A 22,967-nucleotide genomic window follows, 5' to 3' on the forward strand; every position below is an offset into this window, starting at 1 on the left:
GGCAGCCTGATGGGCCTTTCTACATGGCATTCCTTAATTGCTAATCAATCTTCATCTTTATGGAACTACTGTAGTCCTTCCTCTTCTGTGCTGGACTTTGCACTGGGTTGATCTTATACAGGTCTTTTCAGGCAGTCCTAGCCTCTGCTTCCACTCTCTCTTGTACAGTGTTCCCTGTGCCATGTGGGGAGGAGTGTGAATCAGATGTCTCATTTAGGATTGAGCACCCTAGACCTACTCATTCTCTACACTTTGACCAGCTGTTCAGTGGTCATTTATTAATAAATAGCCATTGGCTGGAAAAAGAAGGTTCTGTGATGAGGGCTGGAAAGCTTGAGTGAATTGGTGGGTATAGAGAGAAGTGTTTAGAAGGCAGTTTCCCAGCCCTCACCCTAAAATTCCTGGTCTTTTCTCTTGATTTTTTTCCCTCTCACCATTATCAGCTAACCTGTTCGGTTCTATTTTACTTCTTCCCTTATCAATTTCTAAGATTTTGTTTAGGTTTTTCTTCTAGTGTTAGTTTCATAAGTTGCTTGAATTTTGTATGTTTTTCCCTTTCCTTTTGAACTTTGTTTCTTGACAGAGTCCTAAATCAGATGCCTTTGAACTCTTGCCTCACGGTGACATTCGGGTGGGCTGCCATGGTTTGGGACTTCTGCAAAGATGCACTGGTTAGGGTGAATACTGATGGGCTGTTGACAGACTCTAGAATCCCCAGGAAGACAAGCCTCAGGGCATGCATGCTGTGAGGGATTCTTTAGATTAGGCTAATTGAGGTAGGAGTCAGCCCACATACTTTTGAGAGAGCTGTGCCTCAGTTCTGAGACTGTGGTTCTTAGTCTGGTAGCTGCATTCAGAAATGATGTTGCCTCAAGGTAGGAGACACTTGTTTAGCCTTTTAGAACAGGCATCTGCAGACTTTTAAGGGTCAGATAATATGTGGGGTTTTGTGGTCCAGTTGCAACTCTGAACTGTTATTTTAGTGTAGAAGCATCATAGACGATATGTAAAGCAACGAGAATGACTGTTCAAACAAAGCTTTCTAGACCCAGACATCGAAGTTTGAGTTAACTCATCTTGGTTGTACAGTACTAAGGAGGGGGAAATAGTGTAGAATAGATTTAGGTATTGAAGTAGAATTAAATTATGGGCTCTTGCTGTTGACTTTTTCTAGAATGAGTTCCAGAGGACTGTGGTGTAGCTTGTATATCTCTGTTTGAAATACATGCTATACCATTGGGAGAAAATTACAAAATACAGGGCTTTTCTTTGTTTCTCTTTTTCTGTTTAGTCCTGGAATGCTAAGTGGATTGTCATATACTTGTGTACTATTTTGATAAAGTAAGACTCGCTGGAGATAATCTACTGTTAATTATCTATACTTAGTACATGGTTCCTATTAGAATTTGGATGGATACATTGTTTTGTAATTTTCTGTTAGAAAGTCTACGTTATCAAATTGGTATATTTTTTGTGATAGGTGTTTGATCAGTATGTCAAGACCAGAGCAGAGGAAGAACGTAGGGAAAAGAAAAACAAAATAATGCAAGCCAAGGAAGATTTCAAAAAAATGATGGAAGAAGCAAAGTTTAATCCAAGGTACGTGTTTTACTACAGTCACATCTGAGTATGCGTTTCCCCCTGAAATCAAGTGTGTATGTGCGACAGTGCTTTAGGTGATCAAGTTATCCCTGTTTTGTACATAAGGACAGTCACATAAGCAACTTAGGTGGTGGTGACAGGAGTTTTACTCAGTCCACCATTGTTGAGAAGAGTGTGGACAGGAGGAATGGCTCATAGCCAATGTGGCTGCTTGCTACCTTAATACAGAGCGTAGTATATTTTAGTTTTGTGTTGACATGATTTTTAAAGGGATAAATAAACCTTATTTTTCCTTTAAATATGAAAGTGTTTTATTATAGGGATAAATCTCATTGTATACGCTTTATAAAGAATGCTTTGTATTCATGGAAAAACTACCTTTTTCCTGTTTTTGAAGTTTGAGGATAGTTTCATTGGAGGTGTTTTTTTTTTTCCCCCCCTTTAAACATCCCAGGCCAGGATAGCTGTAAACTTCAGCAGCTGCCTGGAGGAGGAGAATGGAAAAGAGAATGAAAAGATCCATGCCATGTGAGCAGGCTCAGAAGGGGTTAGACAGGTAGCACATGACAGGAGACACTTTAGAGGAAGAGTAAGGACACCCGAAGCACACTTCAGTTCTGGCTAGCGTCCAAAAAAGAAGAAATAGAACAACGTAAAAGTAGCACCTTTCTGTTAAGCCCGAGAAATGTGGGCAGCCCCAACTGAACTTCATCATTGCCTCTTTTAAACACTGGTATCATTAGCCTTGTCTTTGTGTTTGTTGACCTTCTGGGATTGACAGAGACTTTTAGAATTATAAATTGGTATTTTGAATCAAATTTGGGAAATTTTGGCTAGTTATCTTGTGCCCTCAGTGTACTCTTTACTCTTTTGGATTCTCCCTGTTCATGTATTAGTGTTCTGTTTCCAACTCCCACCCCCAATCAGTTCTCTGGGTCATCCTTCCATTAGGTAATAGTGACTGATCTAGCTTTCACATAAATGACCTTTCTAGTGTGTCTATTATTATGTTAAACATACTCAGTTAATCTTTCTTAATGGTTTTAATTTTTTGCAAATATTTTTTTCTGGTCTGGATGTGCATGCTTAATCCCAGCATTCTGGAGTCAGAAGCAGGTGAATCTGTGTAAGTTTGAAGCCAGCCTGTCTGTTGAAATTTCTTATTTGTTCATTAAGATAATTTTCAGTTATTTATTTTCATTTAATTTTCTAGTGTAATTAGAAGAGCTTGAAAACATTGCTTCTTAGAACAATCTCTGGATGTCTATTTAGGGTTTGTTTTCCCCAAAGTAACATACGTAATTCTTTGTATATATTGTGATATTTTTAAATATTTAGCATTTTGGATATTTACAAACTCTAGACTTGTTATATCTTCCATTTGCTAAGCAGACAGTGTAGTTACTGGCTGTTCCCTGGAGGCTTGACTTTATGACTTATTAGAGTGGATTTTTGCAAATGGAGCTATCTCCCTTGTAAATCTTTTATGGATTTGCTTGATACTATTCTTTCAGCATATTTGAATCTTTACTATCTCTGTGCTTTTTATTTTTTAGATTTTGTTTTTAAATATGTGTATGTGTCTATGTGAGGGTATGAGTGCAGTGATCTGCAGAGATCATAAAAGGTATTGGATCCCCTGGAAGTGGAATTACAGGTGGTTGTGAGCAAACTCAGCTCCTCCGTAAGAGCAGTATGTGCTCCTAACTGCTGAGCCATCTCTTCAGCCCTGCTTTTTTGGTTTTCTGAGACAAGGTTTCTCTGTGTAACAGCCCTGGCTGTCCTAGAACTTGCTATGTAGACCAGACTGGCCTTGAACTCAAAGGTCCACCTGCCTCTGCCTCACAAGTGGTGGGATTAAAGGTGTGCACCACCATGCCCGGCTGCTTTTTTAACTCTTACTGTGATGTCATAGCATAGAAGATGGTTGTGCCATGCTTTTCAACAGTTGGGTTGTGTTTAAGGCCCCTTTGGGAAGTACCCCACAGTGAGTCTTCTGGGGAATCAGGATTCCCCTGTCAGTAGGACTTCCTTCTGTGCTCTTTTAGTACCAAAACTTTTGTAGCCATTATGTTACATGTGACCTAGCTCTGCACCTTGGGAGGTTGTGTCTGGATGAATTATAGTAGGGTGTACCTCCTGAATTCTCTCCTTTCAGGTACCTCACTGGTACTCTGCCTGTTGTCATCTGCTTTAAATCAGTTGCCCTATCTACTTCGTTCAGTTTAGGAAGACTCGGTCAGATAGCTATCCCATTGTGTTTAAAGCAGGCCATGGCTACACACTTGGATAGTGGATGCGTTATTAAGCCTGTAGATGTAATTTATTGTATCCCCTAATCTTAGTTGGTTGGCATATAACCACTAACACATTTTTAGTCGGTATTGCTTTCCTTTTCTTCCTGTGTGTCACTGTTCCGATTTGGGATCTACACGTCTGTGGCACACATTCTTGCTAAGAAAATGGTATATTCCTTTTATGCTTGTTTTAGAAACAAATAGTCAACTGAAGTTAGCATGCTGACCATTTTCTTACAGAGCTACTTTTAGTGAATTTGCTGCCAAACATGCTAAAGACTCAAGATTCAAAGCAATTGAAAAGATGAAAGATAGAGAAGCATTGTTTAATGAATTTGTGGCAGCTGCAAGGAAGAAAGAGAAAGAAGATTCGAAGACGAGAGGTGAGAAGGTAAGATGGTTTACTTCTAGTGGCCTGTCTGTTGGGGTGAGGACTAATGAGTGTACTGTTTCCCTGTTTGTAGGCATAAGCAATGGGTTTGTGTTTTCCTTTCATTGGTACAGTTGTTGGTTTTTACATATATTATGCACATATATTTTCATAATCCTCAGTTTACAAACCTCAGTAAACTAAGAATTGCTTTAAATTCTATTAAATAAGATATCTGGTAAACCTGGAACTGGGTTTTAGAATTATATGCTCTGTGGTAACTAAAGCATGTTAAGATTTCAGAAGTCTTTGTAGATATTAACATTTGAATTTCAAAGAACTTCTTAATCTTTGTATTCTATAAAAATACCATTTTAGTAAGTTTCTAATCTTTCAGTAAATGTATCTTACATATAAATTATTGCTTATCAGGACTAAAGGTCAGCTATTAAAGATTAATGCGTCTGAAATGTCATTTGATTGCAGTGTCAGGAATAGAGAGCTCACCACTGTGGAGACAGAACAGTAGGGAGATGGCACCAGAGGTGTGTAAGCCATCAAAACAGTCACTCTCCTGAGTGCTCAGTGTTCTTTGTAATGGGGGAAATAGCCTCTGGAGCCTCATACCTGACATTCAGAATTACTGCTTATTGTTATTACTGCTATTAAGAAACCTTAACAATACTTAGGAAGTAATCCTAAGTCTCATTGTTAAGTCTCTTTTAGTTAAAATAGTATTAGATGAAACAACTTTTGATAGTAATAGGAGAACTCTGATGATTTGATATGTTGGGCTTCAAAGTAAATTTTTAAATGACTTAAAATGATTATGCTTCTTAAAAGAAATATGCAGGAAAAAAAATCATCTAAACAAAAATTAGGAATATTTCATGTATCTGTTAGAATCACATCAATGAATTGCTACTCTGGACTTTTGTTTTTTCAATATATAATTTTTTTTTCTTAATTTTTATTTTATGTTCATTGGTGTTTTGCCTGCATGTATATCTGTGTGAGGGTGTCAGAATCCCTGGAACTAGAGTTACAGAAAGGTCTGAGCTGCCATGTGAATGCTGGGACTTGAACCCGGGTCCTCTGGAAGAGGAGCCCGTGCTCTTAACTTCTGAGCCATTTCTCCAGCCTCTTCTTTTGACTTTTAGAATAATGTATTTGATCATTTGATAGTGTATGATTACACTGAATGTAAATTGTTTTTTTTAATAACTTAATTTTCTAAACATGTTTGGAATAACTTACGAATTTTATTTTATAATAAATTGGTAGACTTTGCAGTTTGATTCTGTGTGGCCTGTCAGTCAATTTAGTTTGAACAGCTGCCGTCACTGGTACACATGGTATCAGCAGATTTCCTAGTCTGTGCTGTACTGTTTTAGCATCCTGCAGTGCTGGTACTTACAGGTATTATTTTTAGTTTCCCCCTGAAGTCCCCAGAAGAACATTGATAGACAGGACATCGAATAAATCCAAGTAAAGACTTGTATAAAATCTTTATCCTCTAGATTATAAAGATATAGATCGAGCTATTTTAAAGATACAAAGCAGATTATTAGACCGTCAGAGAATTTATAAGGGTTAATGTAATAGATTTTATGTTCACATTTTGTGAAATGCTTGGTTAATGAAAATTTTATCACTTTTCCTCTGTTGTTTTTGTTAATCTTAGACTTAAAAAAGAATTGTAGCCTTGTAAGACTGGCAGCAGCAGCGGGGTAGGAATAATAAGGGTTTGCTTCAGTGCAGCTTTTCATTTTGTAAAGACATGCCCTGAAGAGTTGGTTTGCTTTTACTTGACGTGTATGCATTTTGTTTGCAAAAACCAGTACTCTGTTTACTGCTGCTTACTGGAACCACTTCATCCATTAGAAGTACACATTTGAAGGTGCAGGCAGTGGAGTTAACCCTGTTAGAAAACTGGCTTTTTTTTTTTCTTTTTTAAATTTTGTACTGTATAGTGCTTTAGTATTTTTGCTGTGGTAAGGATGGAAAACAGAAGGGCTGTGAGTTAAGCTGATGGTAAATTTTATTTTTTGCCATTTATTTATTGACTACTTTTCATGCTTAGCAGCTTTAGCAAGCTCGTCATGGTAATGCCCACAGTGAAAAGATTTTAAAGAGTTTATTTATATTTGTTCATGTATCACACACATTAAAAACTGTAACTATTTTATGTAGTTTATATTTTAAAAAAATGTTTGAAGATTTTTGAGTTAATATAAATTCCCATGGCTTAGAACAAGTCTTTTTTGACACAAAGTACATATGTTATTTTACTGTAAATTTTGCCTTCTTGTTACCAAACACACCTAGAAATTTGGTATTTATTAAATACAAAGTTGACAGGCAAATAGAAAAATTATGCTATTACATCAAATACTTGAAAAACTGGGCTTATGGGCATTTCTTATTAATTCACACTAAGTTAATGTCCAAGTTTAATAACAGAAAAACCCATAGCTGGTTGGTTCCTCTGGTTTTCAAAAATGTTTCTGATGTAGACTTCTTTGTTGTAGAACTTTACAAATGTTTTTCAAAAAGAACATAATCTCCCATAATCCTGAAAGGAGCACGCGTGGTTCTGAGAATAAATTATAATGGAAATAGGTAGAAAACACCATTTATTCTTGTGCCACACATCTTAGTGCCATTTCTAATTCCTCGTTCCTTGGTCAGGAAGGAAGGAAGACCAATTAATTCCAGTGGTAAAAGGAAAGCTTGGCTGGAATCCTTTGTTGAACTGACTGGCTCTATCTTGTGTTGTAGCAGTATATAGTCATTCAAATGATGGACATGTAAAACCCAGTAGAGATCATAAAAACAAGTGACACTCACATTTCCTCCCTGCTAAACAGACCTCTCTTGGGGTTGAGGTCTAGGTTTAGTATTAGTTACTCAGAGTCTTTGACACTTAATTTGATGATAGTACTTGACAGATGTGTCTACTCTAAACTTTATTGCAAAGTGAACCGAGGAATGTGTACTTCAATCAAAAAGTACAGACACTGGAATGCTTTTTTAAACTATAGTTATCATTACAGAAATTGTGTCATTTTAGGTAGGTAGAAACATGTTTTAAAAGCAAATAGAAGTTTTTAAATCCTTTTATTTTAGACATTTGATAGCAGGTCATAATACCTTGGTATTTGTGTTTAGTGCTAATTTCTGGATTTTCTCTTAATTTTAATGAACGGAAATTATTCACCTAGTTTTTAAAATGAATCATTCTTGCTATCTTCATATTAAATTATTTTGCTGTCATAAGCCTGGATCTTGCTAAAACTATGCAGCTCAGTTCAAGTTGATGTTCCATATGAAAACACAGCAGCCCTGAACTCAGGCTGTAAGCAACCTAAATACTGTTGTCTGTGTAGTTTAAAATATGATGGTGGGGATTTGGCAGATTTAAAATAGTCTGTATGTTTCTTGGGTTTTATCTTTTTTAATAATGGGGGAATTTCTCTTTCACTAAGATTCATTGACCTTTTAAAAATGACTATGATCATGTTTAAGGTAAGAAGTAGGTTTGTTGGGTTGTTAATTATTGAGACATGGAGAGTTTCTCACAGTGTATCATCCTGCCCTCACTTGTTTTAAAATGTAGATTAAATCGGATTTTTTTGAGCTGTTATCCAATCATCACTTGGACAGTCAGTCTCGATGGAGCAAAGTAAAAGATAAAGTAGAAAGTGACCCACGGTACAAAGCGGTGGATAGTTCTTCAATGAGAGAAGACCTTTTCAAACAGTACATAGAAAAAATAGCTAAGGTAACGGTTAGACTCACTGGTGTTAACCTTTGGATATTGTGTTGCTTAATGTTGTTTAAGGGTGGATGTTGCTTGAATGTTGGGGTGGAATTTTTCTCATAGTTGATGGGGAAGGTAAAATTATGAATTTCAGTTGATTGGGAAGACGTGTTTATACATGTTCTGAGGGAAAATTAACGTTTTGACATTGGCAAAGTATTTTATGCAGGGAGAAATTCCACCCGCTCCCCACCCCCCAAACACAAGAGTTTCTCTGTGTGTCCCTGGCTGTCCTGGGACTTGCTTTGTAGACCAGGCTGGCCTTGAACTCAGAGATCCGCTTACCTTTGTCTCCAGATTGCTGGGATTAAAGGTGTGAGCTGCCACTGCCCAACTTCTGAAAAGATCTTAATGAGGTTGATAAGGAGGATAATGTAATTTTATTTTTACAGAATTTAGACTCGGAAAAGGAAAAGGAGCTGGAAAGGCAAGCCCGCATTGAGGCAAGCCTTCGAGAACGGGAAAGGGAAGTTCAGAAAGCACGATCTGAGCAAACTAAAGAAATTGACCGAGAGAGAGAACAGCACAAACGAGAAGAAGCAATCCAGAATTTCAAGGCTCTTCTGTCTGACATGGTACTTTCCTTGCCCTGAATATGGGATGTCAGAAGCCCATTTTATTACCAGTGTTCTGTAAATTATGAGATAATTTGTTACTTGTGAATGAAGCCTTTAAAAATTGAATTCTTAGTATTAGTACTATTGGCATAGGAAAACACAAGAAATTCCAAGTTAGATGTTTTTAAAAATGAAAATTCATAACTCAAATTTAATTTTTAAGATAGTTTTTAGTGAAAACCATCATAAATTCTTACATACTTGCCATTGAAATAAAGTGTGCTGAGCATAATTGGATTTTCTCTTGATGTTTAGGGCCAATGGTTCTCAACCTTCCTAATGCTGTGACCCTTTAATACAGTTTTTTGTGTGGTGGTCACTTCCAACCATACAATTTTCATTACTAGTTCATAACTATAATTTTGCTACTGTTACAAATCATAATGTAAATATCCGATCTGATAAATGGCTCCAGAGGGGTCATGACCCACAGGTTGAGAACCGCTGGTTCAGGAGCATTGTGATCAGGTATACCGTAGATGGTGAAAGATACAGTACTGAAGGGTACTGCCCCAAGAGATGGCTCTGAGACTTGGTTGAAAGGCCTTTGCCTTAGCCCTAGAGTTGTTGAGGTGTGTAGGCAAACACTGAATGTTGGTGCTGCTCTGTGTGTCGTCCTTCCCGGTCATTGTCTCCTCTCCTAGCTGGACTCTCTACTGCTGTTACTTCACATCTTCCTTACTGCTGCTGCTGCAGTTTTGTGCTCTGCACCTGGACATTTAGTAGTTTGAGATCTTTCCTTCCTGATATTCCTCTGAGTCTTTGGCTTTAGTTGCAATTGCAGTGATTTATGTGAGGAGCAAACCTCATTTTGTCTCTCCTGGTTACTTGAAGGAGGTTAAGGCTTTCCATACTCCCAGCAGTTAGTTCAACTCTGTTGTTGTTTTTTATTTTGTTTTAAAATTCAATTCCTTTTTTTTTCAGTGTTTGTTTGCTCCGAGACAGGGTTTTCCATTGTTGCCCAGGCTAGTCTAAGGCACTGATGCTCTTACCTTGACAGGGGTGCAGCACCATACCTAGTTCAGCTCCTTGATTAAGTAGACAGACCACCTGTTCTGTCTGTGGCAGTCCACCTTCCCACTGCAGTGACACATTTTCTCACTGTGCAAGAGTGCACGCCATTAACCCTTCACTTGGGGGACAAAGGCAGGCAGATCTCTGTGAGTTCAAGGACAGCTAGGGCCACACAGGGAAACCCTGTCTCAACCGAAAATAGACAAACGAGACAAAGAATGCACACTGACCTCTCCTAGAGGCTGCTCCCCACCCGTAGCAACTTGTGTTCAGCATACACCACTGCCACGGTTACTACATTTGTCCTATAGAAAATACACAATCTGAAAAAAAAGGAACAGTTGTCATCTTACTTAGTTGAAGTTCCAGTGCCAACACATATTTAGATGTTTGGTAAATGTTAAAGACATTCTGTGTTTGTATACTTTTCTCCTTCTCTTTCTGTCTTTTCGTTCTTCCTATTTCCTGTCATTGTCTGTAGTGTGACTTAACTTAGTACTGTGCCATCGATGGTGTTGGTGAACCAGCTGGATCTGTGACAATTTCTGTTATTGTCTGTTATTTTTTCAAAGTTATATTATCATAATTACATTTTGAAATTAGAGTATGGTGCTTCTGTCTTTGTTTTGTGCTCAAGATTAACTTGGCTTCTTGTGACTCCATAGGAATTTAAGAACTGTTTCTCTAATCAGTGGGCACAGAGTATTGTCCAGCTTGTTTGTACTTCCTTCAGTTTTTCTTTTTTGTCAGTGTTTAATAGTTTTTAGCATACAAGTAATTTGCTCTTTGCTTGAATTAATACTACTATTTTTTGGGAGGGTGGTGTTAGTGCTTTTGCATGTGAGATTTTCTCACACTTTACATTTTGATTGCTTGTGAAATCTTACTGACATTTGTATGGTGATTTTTGTATCCTTTTAACTTTACTAAATTTATTATTTCTAGTAGTGTTTTGGTGGCGTCTTCAGATTTTTCTATCTGTAGAATCATGTCATCAGCAACTCGACATTTTAAACTCTTGCTTCCTGTTGTGATGTCTTTTTCCTCTTGCCTTCTAAAGGTACTGTTTTGAGAAGGAAGGCTAAGAGGACATCCTAACACCTCATGTCTAGAGTTTTGAAAAATGTTCAACTTCTCACTGTTGGAAATGATTAGCTATGACTCGTTATGGGTGGTCTTCATTGCACTGAATTACATTCCCCCTATATTCAGTCTATTACATTTATTTTTTTGTAAATGTATGTGTGTGCCCTTGGGCCATGCTGTACGTGTGGACCTCAGGACAACTTTCAGGAGTCTGTCTTCTACCACCTGGGTTCCTGGGATTAGACTCAGGTCATTGAATTTGGCAACAAGTACCTTCACCTATTGAACCATCTTGCTGGCTCCTGCTCAGAGTTTCTGTTATGAAAGGATATTGAATTTTATTGGTTTTTTTCTATATCTGTTGAGATAATCATAACACACTTTACCCTTACTATTTTGTGAATGTGCATTTTCATGTTTGCTAATTTCCATATATTATTACTTTGATCTTTTGCTGTGGTTTAGAAGTGTTGCTTCTAGTAGATTGGTTAATAAGTCCAGATTCGAGCTCAAGCTCTATTGTACCACTTTTTGGAGAGGAGATATTTAGTGATAGAAGAAGGCAAAATTAATATTTCTTTTAATTGACATAACATTTAGTGACAAAGTACTATTTATAAACTTCTTAGTGGTCATGACTGGAAGATGATCTGCTCCTTACCCCTGCCCCTCAGCCTGAGTATTTCATGATGTAATTGATCACCAGGATTAAGATTTCTGTTCTAAAGTAGGTTTTAGGAGACTTCTTAACTAAAATGGTATTACCATAAGCTTCTTGCTTAAACTATTGGCAATGCACATTGTTTATTTGTTGGTAAACTTGTTGGTAAGCTAATCTCCTGACCAAATTCACTTACTGAACATTGTACTTACAGTGGTCTTTTAACACGGGATTCATTTACGAGGTAGTCTGGTCGAAAAGATGAATTGTTTTTCAGGAAATGTTTTTAGTTTTTGAATGTGACTACCTTTGTAAAGTCTGGGTAAAGTTAAATCATTCCTGACTACAGTTTGAACTTCTTATGGTGTAAATATGTAAAGTCTACTTGGTGGGGTGTGGGTGTGTGTACGCATCAAATACACACACACACACACACATTGTTTGTTTTTAGGTCCGTTCTTCCGATGTGTCATGGTCTGATACTAGGAGGACCCTCCGGAAAGATCACCGCTGGGAATCTGGGTCCTTATTGGAAAGAGAGGAGAAAGAGAAGCTTTTCAATGAACACATCGAAGCACTTACCAAGAAGAAAAGGGAGCACTTCAGGCAGCTTCTGGATGAAACGTCCGCGGTGAGAGCCCTGTCTTTCATTTCTGGAATCTTCATTTATAATTTGATGATGGAAGATTCTGACACAATTTTTAGTGTCTTGGTCAGATCCATTATTTGAATCCTTATATTTTATAACATTCTCTTCTGATTTCCCCCCTTTTAAACATGTTACTATGCTCTCACTTGTCAGGAATTAGTTCTTTTTGCAGCTTCCAAATGTGTAGCTGCTTCTCTGGTAACTAGAATGCCCTTAGCTGTGCGTTACTAGTCGGTTCTCCTTCCCTTCCGTTTGCAGTGTGGTGCTGTAGCCCCTCATCTGGCAGTTTGTACGTTTTGTTATCCAGGTTTTTGTTCCTATTTATCTGCTCTTTTTGGTGATGGTTTCTACAGAAGTTATGATGTTTGCCCATGTAAATACAGGGTTTGCAGGTGATTGTCTTAGGCCACCTTGAAAGTATGGCCATGAAAATAACTCTTGTGGCAAGCCAGCAAAAAGAAATTGCATTAAAGCTGCTCCCTGTCCCTAACTAGTCCAGTTACGCTTGGGCATTACCAGAGATTGCAGGTCAGTGTGTAATATTATGTACCATATGTACTGCAGTTTGACTCCCTGAATAAAAGGGAGTTATAGTTATGTTTTCTTTTCACTTGTTTTTTTCCAAAGATTACCTTAACATCCACATGGAAAGAAGTGAAAAAAATAATTAAGGAAGATCCTCGGTGCATTAAGTTTTCCTCCAGTGACAGGGTAAGAGGATTTGGGATATCCCTTTGACACTTGGGTTTGCATGGAACTAATTATATAGCTCAGATTGGCCTCCTGATAAACCTCCTACCTTAGCCTATAGAGTGCTGAGGCTGCAGATGTGCTCTATTATACCCTGAAGTTTATAAATGATGATGGGTGCATAATCATGTCATTAGTAGCTTGACCAAATAAGAAACTGATTTTTACCCAACATGATTTTAGGTGAATTACATTATGAAATATAAACCAGGGCTTTAAGTTCATTTTATTCATTGGTTTGTTTTTTGAGACAGAATTCCTTTGTAAATTCCCTGACTCTCCTGGAATTCACTTTTTAGACCAGGCTGGCTTTGAACTCATAGAAATCCACCTGCCTCTGCCTTCCTAGTTGTGGGATTAAAAGTGTGCACCACCACAACTGGCTTTTAAGTACATGTCTTAAAAAATTGTGTTCCATACATTAACAAGAAAGCGATAATCTAAAGCTTAAGTTTGTGTTTAAGGATCTTACCAATTGAATGAAACTACAGCCAATTTCTGCTATTAAGTCACACCGGAAAACTGTGAGGTCCTAAGTTCTTGTAGAGGAGCCTCTATAGCAGCAGAGCCTCCAGTGCATGAGATTTTAACAGCAGAGCCCAGTTCCTGCACACTGGCTTCTGTATAGGAAACAAGCCCACCTGATGTGTGATACAGGGACTAATACAAAAACAGTTTTCCTGGAAAACACCATTCTGTCCCTTTGGCTGTCCTTGTTGTCTTATCACTGATTGGGATCTCTTGGTCTGACATTGAGAAGCCCAGAGAGTAAATTTCTCAAACTCTAGTAAGTTGAATTTTTGATGTGAACCAAAAAATAATGTAGTAGGGCTGTGCTTATAGCGAAGAGACCCACTGTCAGTTCCCAATTTACCTGACTACTTAAAAGGAATTGATAGCAGAGTCTGTATAGATAATACCCAACTTTCATTACAATTTCCTCACTAGAAAGCCGAATGCACAGTATGTACAGTGTTCTCTTGCTTTGTATATCCATACACTATGTGGCATTACTGTCTTTGAGCTTGAAGATACACACTTTATAGGAAAAGATTGTTTGATCCTTAGTCCCATGGTTCTCTTGTGCTTACCTCCTAAGGACATTAGGAAGACAGATTTCATTTTAGCTGAATGTGCTTCCACATTCTTGTGAGTTTTTTCTCCTTAAAAAATATACTTCGAGGGGCTGGAGAGATGGCTCAGAGGTTAAGAGCACTGGCTGTTCTTCCAGAGGTCCTGAGTTCAATTCCCAGCAACCACATGGTGGCTCAAAACCATCTACAATGAGCGATCTGGTGCCCTCTTCTGGCCTGCAGGCTGAACACTCACTGTATACATAATAAATAAATAAATCTTTAAAAAAAAATGCACTTTGCAGGTTATATATTACAGTAAGTTTTATAGAAAGAAAACCCTACCCTGCCTTGTTTTTTTTTTTTTATTCTGAATTTTATTACAGGACTCACAGGTTATTGCTTTCATAAAGAAGTTGTTTGTTTTAAGAGTCTGTCTGGGTTCTCCCTTTAATCTTATTTTTTCCCATTCCTGCAGAAAAAACAAAGGGAGTTTGAAGAGTACATCAGAGACAAATACATCACTGCCAAAGCTGACTTCAGGACACTATTGAAAGAGACCAAATTTATAACATACAGGTGAGTGCAGGCAGGTGTTCCCACTGGCAGCTGTGTCCACTAGCCTGTACTCTAATGGCCAGAGCATACTTTTCACTCACACACATGTTGACATTGTGAATTTTAGGAGTCAGAAGATGCCAGCGTTCCTCAAGGGCAGATACAGGCTGTACTACCACAGTACCTTTTTGGTTTTATTTTGTTTTTATTTTTTAAAGAAAGGGCCCAGATGTCAATTTGTATTTTGTGTTATCTACATCCAGTTTTTTAAATACACTTTTTTTTTTTAAAATCTTCACTGCCTTTTTTTTTTTTTGAGGACCCTCAACTCTTTTAAGAATTGTAATTCTCGGAGAGACTTTAAATGAAACCTTCACTATGAATTATCTTTGCCTTCTCTGAGGACTATTGAGTGTGATTAGATCGTCAATGCCTGAAATCATCTTGTTAAGGCAGAAAAATTATTTTTCCCCCTTAGGAAAGCTGTTTGCTGGATACACTGATTTTTTTTTTTTTTTTTTTTTTTAAAGGAAAATCAGAACCCTTAGAAGTTTTTGGTGTAGCACACCCAGTAGCCCATCACCACTAGTAACCTTCCATCAGGAAGACAGTGTGGTATTGCCTACAGTCTGGTGCAGGGAACCAGCCACGCTTCCCGCTCCAGCATTTCTTCCTTAAAGACAACCTTGATGAAGGGTGTGCACGGGAGGATAGATAGCGCTGAGGGTGTGGTTCTCAGGTGTTTTGTCGTTTGGACTTTTTCGTCAGGATCCTTAATGTTTGCATCAGCTTGGGCTTTTAAATTAGATGTGAAGTAAGACTTCTTTCTACATTTTTATAGTTAATTTAGTGAAAGATGTGAAAGTGAAAGCTTGTGAAAGATGCTGGGATTGGCAGCCCCGCAGACTGAAGTCCTCTGTTCATCCACAGAACAGGTACAGCACGGGCAAGATTTACCTACCCACCCTCAGCCCTGATCTGGAGGGACCACCAGTAGGGGTGGGAGGGTAATTCAGCTTCTGAGGCCCTTTCACTCGTTGGAGTCTTTGCTGAGGCGATTTACAAAGGTGACTGCTGCAGTGAAATTTTTCTTTAAAAAGTGGAAACACAATTAGGAACTAGATGGACATTTCCAGCTCATTTCTGAAAGACCATTGAACAGCAGTCAGTAATTCTTGTGCTTTTTTTTCTTATTTCAGATCCAAAAAGCTAATCCAAGAATCTGATCAGCACCTGAAAGATGTAGAAAAGATTTTGCAGAATGACAAACGGTATCTAGTACTGGACTGTGTACCAGAGGAGAGGAGGAAACTGATCGTGGCATACGTTGATGACCTGGATCGCCGGGGTCCACCACCACCTCCCACAGCATCAGAGCCCACTAGACGATCAACAAAATAATTATAAATACCCTTCTACGGGCTCTCTGTTAATTGAAAACGCTTGCATGAGCCAAAAGTTCAGGTTTTTACATGTATGTGCATTAGTCAGCCTATTGCAAAACCACCTGATGAACAGAAGGAGAAGCAATTGTGAGCAGTCTCTGAACAGAACACTTTGAAAATATTTAATGCTTTTCTTTGTGTGGCATGACTGACATGCATACTCAAATATAGGCTGTCTAGTAAATTTAAAATCTCGAAGCTACAAATCATCCTTTTATGAGGTATGGAAGTCAGTGACTTGGTGGTGTTCTCACTAGCAGTGTTACTCAGCAAGACAGGAGCATTTGTGGTTGGAGCTTGCAAATGCCACAGACTCCAAGAAAACTGAAGTTGGGGTTTGTTTTGATTGTGTTTTAAGCGGGTAAAAGAGAAAGCACTGAATTGAATTCTTGCGGAGACTATGACTATTCTAATGGACATCCTTTGTCTCTAAAGAACAGTTTAGTTGTATGTTTACTTCCGTGCTTTCATTCTCCCCTCTGAGGTAGAGGCCAAGTCTCATGTAGCCCAGGAGAAGATTTCTTTAGTAATTTCTTCTCAGGTATGAACACATTCATAACTAACATGTTGGCCAGAATTGAATCCTGGTTAAACATACTTTATTCTCCACTGAGTGATCTGTACCGAAGTTCTGAATTAGACAACAAAATTACCTTTCTGGGTGTCCCCTGTAAACTGCTCCTGTTTGAATGTTGAACTTTTGTTTCTAAAGTTTAATTTTAAGATGTTTGAATGTTCAGTTTATGTATTTGAACTACAATAAACCAACCCTTTTATATATGTGGATTGTAAATGATTATTGTTACACAATATATTTTATAAAAACTCTTGAACCTGTTTTTTTGTTTTGTTTTGTTTTTTGTTTTTTGTTTTAAGAAAGCAGTATATGCGATTTAAGACAACTGAATCTTGGATAGTACATAGTTTTTAAAGGCTTGACTATGATATTGTTTTTCCAATATAAAAGACAAGAAATTTTGTAGAAAGCCTGTTCTTCCTTTTTCCTTTGTGTGCCTGTGTGTTCAGTCTTTTAATGTTACCTGTTGCTTAATAGCAAGAATATTGTAATTTTTGTTTTCTTTTCTTGTTTCTTTCTCATTAACATATCAGGTTTGTGCCTTTTGGGCTTCCTTTCAACCTGTCATGTATAACTTACCTTTGATGGTCAGTTAAGTTTTCCTGGCTTTTCCTTTTCTGTCTCTTGTTCTCTTGCTCTCTCTCTGTAAATCCTATGTTGTCTCATAGGTTGCCAGTACCAGAGTGCCACATAAATAAGATGTTTGAGAAGATACGCTTATCTTCCCACCTGCCATGATGGCAACACCACTAGAAAGAAAGAGTGACTGACCTGTGCTTGTGTTCTGTAGAACATTCATATCCATATGTTAAGTGTCATAGAAATTATGGGTCCTGTTGAAGACTGGTATTGATGAGTAGACTAAGGTCTGAAGCTGATAAACATAAGATTTGTATCCCCCTCTTGAAATTTACGTTTATAAACTTACTATGTGTTTTTAAGTTTTGTTAGGAGTGCAATTGAAATGCTTGCCAAAAGGAAAACTATTTATTACAGATGTCTGCCTTCCCTGAGCCCTTCATTGTGAGCTCCCTGTGGTAGTGCCAGCACATTCGTCCATCTGTCATAGTCGACAAGAGTAAAGAAGGCTTGGCGGGCGTTCCTGTGTCCTACTTAGGGCATAAATTCTTTGTGTGGACTATCCTTAGAAGGAGCAAGTCAGTTTTTCTCTTGCAGATTTTTAGATCAGAGCAGGACTCATGTTCTTAATGAATGATTCATAATTATATGTTGTTTTATCTGTAGCTTAAGGTGTTACTTATCTGCAGTTTACCCAGAAACCTGGGACATTGTCCTCCTCAGGCTGTCTCTCAGAGCTCTCTTGTTCCGAGTGATGGTTTTGAAATGCTGACTCAAGACACAGACAGCTTTACGTCTCTAACACCTGTCAGAAGTAAAGCATTGCGTTTATTTCTTTACCAGTTAAGATGTCATATACTTGAGGCTTACACTCTACATATCGTGTCTACAAAACTGAGGCTTGCTTCCTGCTTCACTCTTGGTGGCAACCCCTCATGTAACTGGATTCACAAAGCAGTTATTTTGGATTCTTTGGCTAAACTAATATTTGTCTGAATATGAGAACTTCAAATACAGTTTGTACTGAAACAAGTGAAAAGGTAGGCAGCTTTGTCTTGCTGTGTTGGACAACCTTTTATAGTAAAACAGTTCTTTGTATTGTACAGAATAGTCTCCAAACTCCTCCATTGTTTGTTTTAGAGGCATTTTTCTCAGGTACCCAACAGGAGAACATCCCAAAATTCCATTAACAAAGCAATTAAAAATCATGAGCGTATATTTAAAGGGGAGGAATGCACAATTACTGGCAGTGCTGCATTCTGCTATACTCAAATTTTCCACATCTAGGACTCAGAAGCTTCTTATATTGCCCATTGCTTTGCTTTGTCCTTGTGACCATTCTATTCTAAATTTCCTGTTAATATATCTTAGAAGCCCTGTGATATTTTTTTAAAGTTGAGGGTGTTCCAAGTTTAATGATACAAGAAAAGTCCCATCATTCTCCCGTGTGCTTGCCTATAACTATTAGTCAGTAGCTAATACCTGCATCATCTTCCACTTACAGTCTGCCTTAGAGAACAGAGTGCAAGGAGAATAAATTTAAGCTTGTAGAATACTCTGTTTTGGAAGAGAAGGGACATTGGTTTGAAAATTCTCTGCATTATAATGTAGAATATCATGTTAGGCTACTAATATTCTCAGGCTTTGAATCCAAAACTTAATTCAGGTAGATTTCTAAGGATTGAAACAGCTTTTATTCTGTAAGGCAAGACTTGAATTTACTTAAACTTGGGCCCCAAGAGCCATGGTTTGAAATTAGCCCAGAATAGAAGTTTGTAAATTTTGTTTTGTAAATTTTGCTCAGGAAAATTATATGGACTTTTCATCAAGTATATTAATATGTACTTAGCAAACGAAGAGAAGTAAAATTTACACTTTACAAAAGCCAAAGTAGATGTAGATTTTGAACTATGCTTAGGTGAAATATAACTTGCTGACGTGAGGCCAGCAGCTTCCTGAAGAAACAGTGATAACGACTCCAGCCAGTGCAGTGCAGGGTGTGTTTAGGGGCTACCCTGGGGAAATGTTACTGTGAGCACAATAATTACTTCGACATAGCTTTCTTTACATAACACTTCTAATGAGTTCTTTAGACAAGAGAATTAATTCTGAAGCATAATCACCTCATGCCATTCTGCTTACCAGATTGTATAGTTTGGGACTGCACAAAGAAATCTTTGCAGTTTCTAATGGTAATTTATAAATCAGCAATATGGCTAAGCAACAGTACAAGTACATACAATAATCACATTTTTCTTTGAAAATTAAGTCCACTAATTACAGCCCTCTGTCTCTTGGCCTTCATGTTCCCAGGGTATAGGGTCATTGTCCGGTGCCGAAGGGACAGCATCCCTCTCATGCCAAAACTGCTCGACGTCAGGGAGGGTGAGAGCCACTGCCTTGTCGGTTTTCTCTTTGCTAGAGTTGGGAAAGCCACGTCTGTCTGTCTCTTGAATGGATGTTTGGGACTCTGCAGATGGGATCTTGTCAGGAAGGGCCTCTGTGTTTCCAGCTGGTGCCCCCTGAACCTCTGAGGCACGTACAGGCTTTCTGGTTACCATCCATTTCCATATGCCTTTCAAGCCTGCCTTGACCTCTTCAGACATCACTAGAAAAATGAGAGGGTTTGCTGTAGAGATGGAAAACATCAGGACTTGAGACAGGGCTATAAAACCTTGTGGTGGCAGGGGACCTCCAGCCTTCAGATGCCATACCCACAGCCAGGCAACCCATTCGGGGAGCCACAGGAGAGCAGAGGTGATGGCAGTGCTTAGCAGCATCACTGTGAGTTGCTTTGAACGAATCTGGTTTCTAAGGTCTTGTGTTTTCGTACCTCGTTTTTTACATTGGCCATAAGCTCGCCAGAAATAAAAGCTGGCTAGAAGTAAAGGAAGGCAAAACACCAGGAGAGGGTAGAGCTTACCGAACACTGACATGAATTCTTCGGCCACAACTGGCACATCCAGGAGGCACATTTCCACCCCTCCGTGATGTCTGGTGGTGCTAAAGAACCATTCTGGCAGGGGAAGCAGGCTGGCTACAACCCAGATGGCCACCAGCACTGACCAGATGGTGCAGTTGTGGATACTCACTTGCTTCGCTGGGTCACTTGCGTACAGGCAGCACACTTTGGCAACCACAACAATTGTCAGACTCTTGGCTGCCATGCACATGTGGATGAACCAGTCAGAGGACTTGCAGATAAACCAGCCTAGATCCCAAACACCTTTGGAGTATGCTGCGGCTCGGACAGGTGCAGAAAAGAGCAGGAGAGAGATGTCAGCCAGGCTGAGATTCAGAATCAGGGAGTGGATCATGGATGGCTTCCTTTTCCAAACACCATGAAGGAGGATGCCAATCACACATAGGTTCCCCACAAAGCCCACCAGGCACACAGCCACCAAGAGAGCCGGAATGATGGTCCTCCAGTCCTTGGAGTCAGATGGCAGGTACCCTCCTGCAAAGTGGAGGTGAGCAAACGACACATTCATGATGCTGGAGTTGGAGTCAGCAAAGGCAGCTGCCAGCATTGCCTTTTCCCTGTAGCTCCACCCTGTAGATGTTAGCTTCTGGTGTAGGTTGATCTTTCTCTTTGCTCTTTTGCATAAGAAAAAAAAAGGCCCTTTGTCGCCCACACTGACGACACCTCTGGGCCCTCCCCTTCCTTGCTTGTTTGCTGACAGTGGAAGGTTGGCAGCTGAGCTTTTGTGCTGCACACTGTCTACCTGTAACTGCATGGACTGACAGGCAGCAGGAGTGTGCTGATACCGCTCATTAGCAAGTCTAATACTAAATACCAGCTTCATAAAGTGACAACACATTCCCATAAATGATAAATGAGGAGAAGCATACAACTAAGTAGGGATGTTCCCCTGGGGTGAGGGGAGATCATTAGAGAAGCTATTTTCAATCAGTTATTTCTAAAATCTTGACTGGATCTCTAAGTACAGAGTGTGGTCTGTAATTCAGTAGACACTCCAGCTAATTCAAGTCCTTTGAATATTCACATGCGTTAGGATCTGATAGCTTGATGTTGGTCTAGACAGACCAAGTTCCCATGGGGTGTTGCTACTGTTGCCGCCACTGGGAGACCTCACTTTAATCAGTGCTCTCCCCTCTTCTCTTTCCTCGAATTCCTTTTCCCAACCCTCACTACCGAATCGGTTCCATGAACAACTGTCTGATAGCAAGCACAGCTGGATAGTGAAAAGTGGGAGAAATACTTTTCAATCCAATTATGGATGACCCAAGTTTATTGTGAATTTTCTAGAGGTTCTTTTGGAACTCTGAATTGGTTTACATACTAGGAAGACTTCAACACATAATGTCAATGAAGCCAAGTGATTAGTTAAGCTTTTCAGAATGTTTATGTTGAAGACATTTAGGAGGTTTGAAAGAAAGTACCATTTTAAAGTTGGAAAGCCAGCAAGGTGTCACAGCTGGTAAAAGCAGTTGCTTGGCAAACTCGAGTCACTTGAGATGGACTCCCTAGAATTGTCCTCGTCCTCCACAGGCACGGTGACACACATGCCTGTACAGATATTGTGGGAGCCCATTTTCAGGTTTCCTAAACTCAGCGGGTCTGCATAGAGAGGATGATTGGACCACGGGCCTGAGTGCAGGTGTCTGAGATGGTCTACACTCGACTGTAACTAGCAAGGGGGAGGTCTTTTGCTCCACCCCTTGGCATTGTTATAAATAGACCTTTGGAATAAAGCTCTGGACCCTTTTGGATAAGGATCCAGGCTCACTTGAGTCTATCCTGCATTTTTCTGTTTCTCTTCCCTCTATTTCTAACTAAGTCTCTTATCCCTCATTCCTCAAGAGTCCCTGGGGTAAATATTGGTAGGGGCTGGTCCCCCACAAGACATATCTCGTAAAAAGTAACAAAAAGGTTGGGGAAGTAAAGCTCAGATGAACTGGGATGTCCCAGGTGGTGGACACTGGAGGGGAGAAGAGCTGGTGTCACTCAGCAGGAATAACCAGCAGACAGTACAATCTATCCTGAGACTGACTTCCCTAACAGGCCCATGGAGAAAGTGTGACCTAAAATGTCCAAGACCTAAAGGACAGTGCCAGGTGGGAGCAGGAGAAGTGTCCCACTTGAGTATGACTGTTCATACACTTCTAGTGGTGGTCAGAATGGCCAGGCTGTGAGTCACATCTCTGGGTCCTAGTACTAATTCTGCAGTTCTTTTTCCAGGGAAAGAAAAGGGCACAACAAAAACCCTGGAAGCCACAGACATACAGGCAGGCAAATACTCACGTGTAAAATAAAAACCAATAAATCTTAAAAAACGAAGACAAAACCCGTTCCCTGAGTTGGTGCTCAACAGTTCATCAGCTAAGAAAGCTGGCTGTGGTGCCGGGCTTAGGGTTCTGCTCTGTTTCCACATACCAGGAGGTGGAATTGTGATGGCAAGGACCAATGATGGGAGAGATCCCCTGAGCTATAAATAGGCACAGTGGGCCTTTTGGTAATGAGAATATTCTAAAATTGTGGAGTTTTCTGAGCAATTAAATGTACCAATTTACCTTTGATTGTTTATTCAGAACATGCTAATTAATGTGAATATATTTATTATTATTATCATCATTATTATTATTATTATTTTGGCTTTTTGAGACAGGGTTTCTCTGTGTAGTTTTGGTGCCTGTTCTGGAGCTCACTCTGTAGACCAGGCTGGCCTTGAAATCACAGAGATCTGCCTGGCTCTGCCTCCAGAGTGCTGGGATTAAAGGCATATGCCATTGCCCGGCTTATTTTTATTTTTTAAGAAAATAGTTATTTGGGGTGGAGGTAAAGATTTTTCTTGCTCTTAGATTGCAAAGTAGCCCCAGGCAGAAGATACATTTTATTCTGAGG

The 22,967-nt window shown here is 39.2% G+C and overlaps 2 protein-coding genes across 5 annotated transcripts in view; one reads left to right on the top strand and one right to left on the bottom strand.

Moving 5' to 3' along the window:
- The window catches only part of Tcerg1 (transcription elongation regulator 1), a 55,736-nt gene extending 38,954 nt beyond the window's left edge, over positions 1–16,782 (top strand). For 3 of the 4 annotated variants that reach the window (XM_036204388.1, XM_036204389.1, XM_036204390.1), the window contains 8 exons: positions 1,481–1,599; positions 4,140–4,290; positions 7,889–8,053; positions 8,485–8,667; positions 11,922–12,101; positions 12,747–12,830; positions 14,421–14,521; positions 15,700–16,782. In XM_036204388.1, the coding sequence (XP_036060281.1) occupies positions 1,481–1,599; positions 4,140–4,290; positions 7,889–8,053; positions 8,485–8,667; positions 11,922–12,101; positions 12,747–12,830; positions 14,421–14,521; positions 15,700–15,901 (1,185 nt within the window). In that variant the 3' untranslated portion in view covers positions 15,902–16,782. Of the gene's footprint in view, positions 1–1,480; positions 1,600–4,139; positions 4,291–7,888; positions 8,054–8,484; positions 8,668–11,921; positions 12,102–12,746; positions 12,831–14,420; positions 14,522–15,341; positions 15,436–15,699 lie in introns of all 4 variants that reach the window. The other variant, XR_004946386.1, reaches the window with a different exon arrangement.
- A 2,592-nt stretch (positions 16,783–19,374) lies between these two features.
- Positions 19,375–20,631, bottom strand: Gpr151 (G protein-coupled receptor 151). Its single transcript, XM_036204411.1, has one exon. The coding sequence runs from the start codon at positions 20,629–20,631 to the stop codon at positions 19,375–19,377; it is 1,257 nt and encodes a 418-aa protein (XP_036060304.1).
- Between the last annotated feature and the right edge of the window lie 2,336 nt (positions 20,632–22,967).

The sequence above is a fragment of the Onychomys torridus genome, chromosome 13 (assembly GCF_903995425.1).
Source record: "Onychomys torridus chromosome 13, mOncTor1.1, whole genome shotgun sequence".
Taxonomy (NCBI): Eukaryota; Metazoa; Chordata; class Mammalia; order Rodentia; family Cricetidae; genus Onychomys; species Onychomys torridus.

Bases quoted from the DNA above. Each gene is read 5' to 3' on its own strand.
- Gpr151 (XM_036204411.1), bottom strand. From the start codon at position 20,631: ATGCTGGCAGCTGCCTTTGCTGACTCCAACTCCAGCATCATGAATGTG.